General features: G+C 52.2%; 1 protein-coding gene across 1 annotated transcript; it reads left to right on the forward strand.

Annotated features, from left to right (window-relative positions):
* The first annotated feature begins 1657 nt into the window (after positions 1-1657).
* LOC131205234 (hydroxymethylglutaryl-CoA synthase 1) lies at positions 1658-4057 on the forward strand. Its single transcript, XM_058197250.1, has one exon. It carries the CDS (start codon positions 2223-2225, stop codon positions 3636-3638), a length of 1416 nt encoding a protein of 471 aa, XP_058053233.1. The 5' UTR covers positions 1658-2222; the 3' UTR covers positions 3639-4057.
* The last annotated feature ends 815 nt before the right edge of the window (positions 4058-4872 follow it).

Below are 4872 nucleotides of genomic sequence, written 5' to 3' on the forward strand. Positions count from 1 at the left end.
GCACACACCTTATCATACGGGTAAATGGGCGCGTCTGTCATTTTTATCGTAATTTGATGAAGGTCCCCCTGCAGGGGCAGACCGGAAATGGACCGGGAAGCGAGGCGGTCGTTAGATCGAACGTGCGAGAGACGTCGCGCACAGCTGGGGACTCTAAAATACATTCATTCAATTAGCTCACAATATGTTTGAACCAGTTCTGGATACTACATAAATTATTACTTTCTGCATCACCTGTTTAGACTTTCCAATGTGAATGTTATCAAAGAGCAATGCGTCACAAGCTCCTAAAACCTGGTGAAACCAATGATCAAATTGAATCATGCATTGATCGAAAAACGACCATGTTTTCTGGTTCATGGAGGCGCCAGGTGCGGCTCAATGACCTCTGCACTTCCATGACACAGGAAGCAAAACTGGTTCAGGATACAATCAAAGCACTTGTCTAGGAGCTGCTATCCTCCGCGCTGTATTCACCAGAATTGGCTCTTTCGGGATATCGCTCATTTTCAGCGATGGGACACGTTTTGGCTGAGCTACGAGAAAGAAGAAATTTGATGGGGAATTGGTTTGTTTCGAAAGACGAAGAATTCTTTCGTCTGGAAATTCGTGATTTAGCAGAGAGATAGAAGAAATGCATATATCTAGCAATGGCACATACTTTGAATAAAATAGAATTTTTCATTTGAATGTAATAAATATGATATATTTTGTTTATATAATCAAATGAGCAAAGAGTCATATTGTAAAACGAAGAGCTTGAAGTACCAGAAATTAGAGTTGTTCAACTAAATATTATGTATTTGGAATGGGACAGGCTTTTTTATTTCGTAACGAACCGTTATTCAATATTTCAAAAAAAATTCCTTGCCACCGCACGTTGCACGAATTTCCACCAGAGGTCGCGCCGAGCCACATGTCACCGATGACGTTTCGCTGTTTCTCAGGTCATCAACAAACGTAAACAATATCTTCGTGCGGAGTTTCGTCAATTAAAATGTGTTTAATTTCCCACCACAGCAGCGTGTGTGGTTGGAAGAACCGTTTTTGTTTCCCGTTAACTCGTGCGAATCGCTCAACATTTAAGCACGATGGCCAAAGGCGTTGCCGAAAACGAATGTTCGCGTTTTCCATTACCGCCATTCATGAATCGACACATTTTGGAGCTGTCAGCAGGCGAGGGAACGAAAGAGATGACGCGATTCGCACCGCCCCCCGGGAGGCGCAGTGGAATGTGGATGATGCAAAAAAGGGATTGAAGTCGGAAGATTTTGACAGTCACGGACACGACCGCACCGTAAACTCCGCGACCAGCCGGCATTCCCAGGAAAACGCACCAGTCCGGTCGACAAGGTGGCCAGGAAGGCGAAGGATACCGGCGGACGGTGATCAGCGGCAACCTTCGATTTGCTGCGGCCCGAAGAACCAACAAACGGACAGGAACCGGAGCGCATCGGCGGAATCATCCGCGCGATCTTCGGTGGTCGCGCCGAACGTAAACCCCGTCGTCAGCGGTGGGTTGGCGGCTGGCGGTGCAAACTTGTTTTCTTCCCGCATCGCTCTTCGCGGTACGGCGGATGGGATCGCCAACTGTGCCAGTTAGTCTCGCGCCGGACACAGCCCCAATAGGACGGAACCGAAGAAACCGTCCGCAGGACTGGACAACGTGTAAACCCGTTATTGGGTAGTAGCTCACCATCGGTTGGCCTAGTATCGCACATCTCTGGAAGCCCCGTGTTTGCTGTGACAGACATCGACATCGCCGCCTTCGATTTCGATATCGGTGACATAATCCCTTCGGATTCGGGCTAATCGCGCGAGTTCAGCACTCGGGTACGCGCCTCCTGCGACCACGTAACCAAAGGAACCAAGGCGGAACTTATCCCTTGACCCACTCGCACACGTGGGTTATGTAACGTGGCCGGACGCATCCGAGTGGCCGATTTTCCCCTGCACCTCCACCGGCCGCTGACCCACTAAGCCCCGCCGAACAGGGTTTTCCCAGAAGGCTGTGATCGTGAAAGCATCTTTGATCACGCGAGAAGAAAGTTGGTGAACGCGATCGTGAGCTGTGCCTGGCTGTGCGTTTGTGTGCGTGTTTGTGAAGTAAAAGAAAGTTTTGCTCCCGCTTTGCGCAACGTCTGTGGGGCCGTGGAGAAAGTTTCCTTGTGAGTGACTAAAGCGAAAGATAGAGAGCGCGGGCGCGACACAACGAAGGAACAATGGGTAGCAGTAACGCGAGCCAAAGCAAGTGGCCGGAGCGAGTCGGGATCGTGGGGCTAGAGATCGTCTTCCCATCACAGTTCGTCGATCAGACGGAACTGGAGGCGTTCGATGGTGCGTCAGCCGGGAAATACACGATCGGGTTGGGCCAGCAGCGGATGGGCTTCTGCTCGGACCGCGAGGACATTAACTCGCTCTGCCTGACCGTGGTGCGTAATCTGCTCGATCGCTACCAGATCCCCGTGAACCGGATTGGGCGGCTCGAGGTCGGCACGGAGACGATCGTAGACAAGTCAAAGAGCGTCAAGTCGGTGCTGATGCAACTGTTCGAGCCGGAAGGTGTGACCGATCTCGAGGGTATTGACACGACGAACGCCTGCTACGGAGGGACGGCGGCCCTATTGAACGCCATCAACTGGATCGAGTCGTCCAGCTGGGACGGTCGCTTGGCACTCGTCGTCTGCGGGGATATCGCGGTGTATGCGCAAGGATCGGCCCGACCGACGGGAGGAGCCGGAGCCGTCGCCATGCTCGTCGGTCCGGACGCGCCGCTCTGCTTCGATCGTGGCCTGCGGGCGACGTACATGAAGCACGCGTACGACTTCTACAAACCCGACCTCAGCTCAGAGTATCCCGTGGTGGACGGGAAGCTCTCGATCCAGTGCTACCTAAGTGCCCTTGATGCGTGCTACCAGCTGTACCGGAAAAAGTTCGCCGAACGGCACCCGGAGCCCGGAACCGGCCCCGTCACGCTCGACACCTTCGATGCGCTCATCTTCCACAGTCCGTACTGCAAGCTGGTGCAGAAATCGCTGGCCCGCATCGGGTTGAACGATTTCGTGCTCGCAACGCCCGATCAGCGGGCGGCCCGCTTTCCTGGGCTGGGCCAGCAGTTCGACAGCGTGCGGCTCGAGAACACGTACTTCGATCGGGACGTGGAGAAAGCGTTCATGACGCAGTATGCCGGCGTGTTTGCGGCGAAAACGCAGCGCTCGCTGCATCTGGCCAGCCAAGTCGGCAACATGTACACACCGTCCGTGTACAGCTGTCTCGTTTCCCTGCTGATCGGCTCCGAGGTGGACGAGCTGCTCGGCAAGCGGATCGGCGTGTTTTCGTACGGTTCTGGGTTGGCCTCCTCGATGTACTCGCTCAGCGTCACCAACGACCCGGGGCGATTGGCGGAGTTTAAGCGACACCTGAACTACGTCCAACCGCTACTCGACCGACGGGTGAAGGTCGCTCCGGCCGAGTTCACCCGGCTGATGGAGGTGCGAGAAAAGAACAACCACGCTGCACCGTACGAGCCGACCGGTTCGGTGGATGTCCTCTTTCCGGGTACCTACTACCTAAAGGCGGTGGACTCGATGCACCGGCGAACGTACGAGCGTGTCCCACCGGAACAACCGTCTTCGTAGAACGACGACGATCGCGACGCGACAACCGGAACCACCAACCGTTCCCAATCCACTTGTTTTGCTTTTCATAACCCATTTGTTTCGCCCATTTTATTTAAATGCCTGGTGAGTGTCCAAGCGCCTGCGGTGAGGAAAGAACTTTGTTGTTTCGATGAAACTGAGAGGCTCAGTTAGTGGTACGGTATTACGGTCAGTAGGTTTAGGAGGCGGATGATGGCAGATGGGATCGATCGTCGTATTGGAGCGAATTCGTGTAACGATTTCTTAGCGAATCCATGTCTGTTGCTAGGTTTTTCTTTTTTTTAAACTCCTTTTTCCACCTCACACGTCTCTGTCCCCCTTTCCGGTGTCTTTTGATAGTGTTAGTGTAATTTGTTTGTTTTTTTTTATCATTAAACAATATAAAGACCAAGGAAAGTATGGTGGAAAGTACTCCCTGTTCTGTTTGTTTACTGTTTACGATGAAAGAAATTCCGCGTTTGGAGGTCAGATTCCGGTGCCACAGTTCCGCCAACAATATTGCTTCGAAAGCAACAGAGGAAGCCACGCACACAATCCATGATCGGTTATCGTGCGATAACGTAACGAACGAATCGGGCACAAGACCAGCGAAGATCGACCCAGGTTCAGTGATGACGGAGAAGGAACAGGTTTTTCCACGATGGCGACGCATTGTTCAGGCGCTATCTTATTTCTTTTTTTTTGGACCACGACGATCGTACGATCTTTTGCCACCTTTGTGATGGGGCTTTGTCGCAGAATGTTGCTTGCAGCACAACCACTATGCGGTGCGATATGAAAAGAAAAATTTGAAATTTTAATGAAGAATCTGACGAATCGTCTCGTCGATCAGTGGGGCCGGATCCTGTTCGCGTAAGGTGAACGACCCTAGCCGAATTCGTTATCGAGCCGGCCATCATGGGCTTTGGTCATCGAAGATTTTAAAATTAATTTCTCAACATTTATCACCGCCAACACTCCGACAGATCAACCTTGCTGAACCTTGAAACAAGGTTCGATGAGCACAGAGCTTCTGCTGGAGAGACTGGAACCAGCTTGTGGCCGCACGCAACACGTTTGTCGAGATAGTAAAAGTGTGTCTTTCTGTTGTGCCCGAACCGACGACGGCTAACAATAAAACTGCCGTCCAGCCATTGATGGCCAGCATCACTCGGTGGACTTTGTACTTTGCGGCCGGTGGACGGTAGGCGACCACGTAACGGAGTGTGGAATG

This window comes from Anopheles bellator, chromosome 1 (assembly GCF_943735745.2).
Source record: "Anopheles bellator chromosome 1, idAnoBellAS_SP24_06.2, whole genome shotgun sequence".
Lineage (NCBI taxonomy): Eukaryota > Metazoa > Arthropoda > Insecta > Diptera > Culicidae > Anopheles > Anopheles bellator.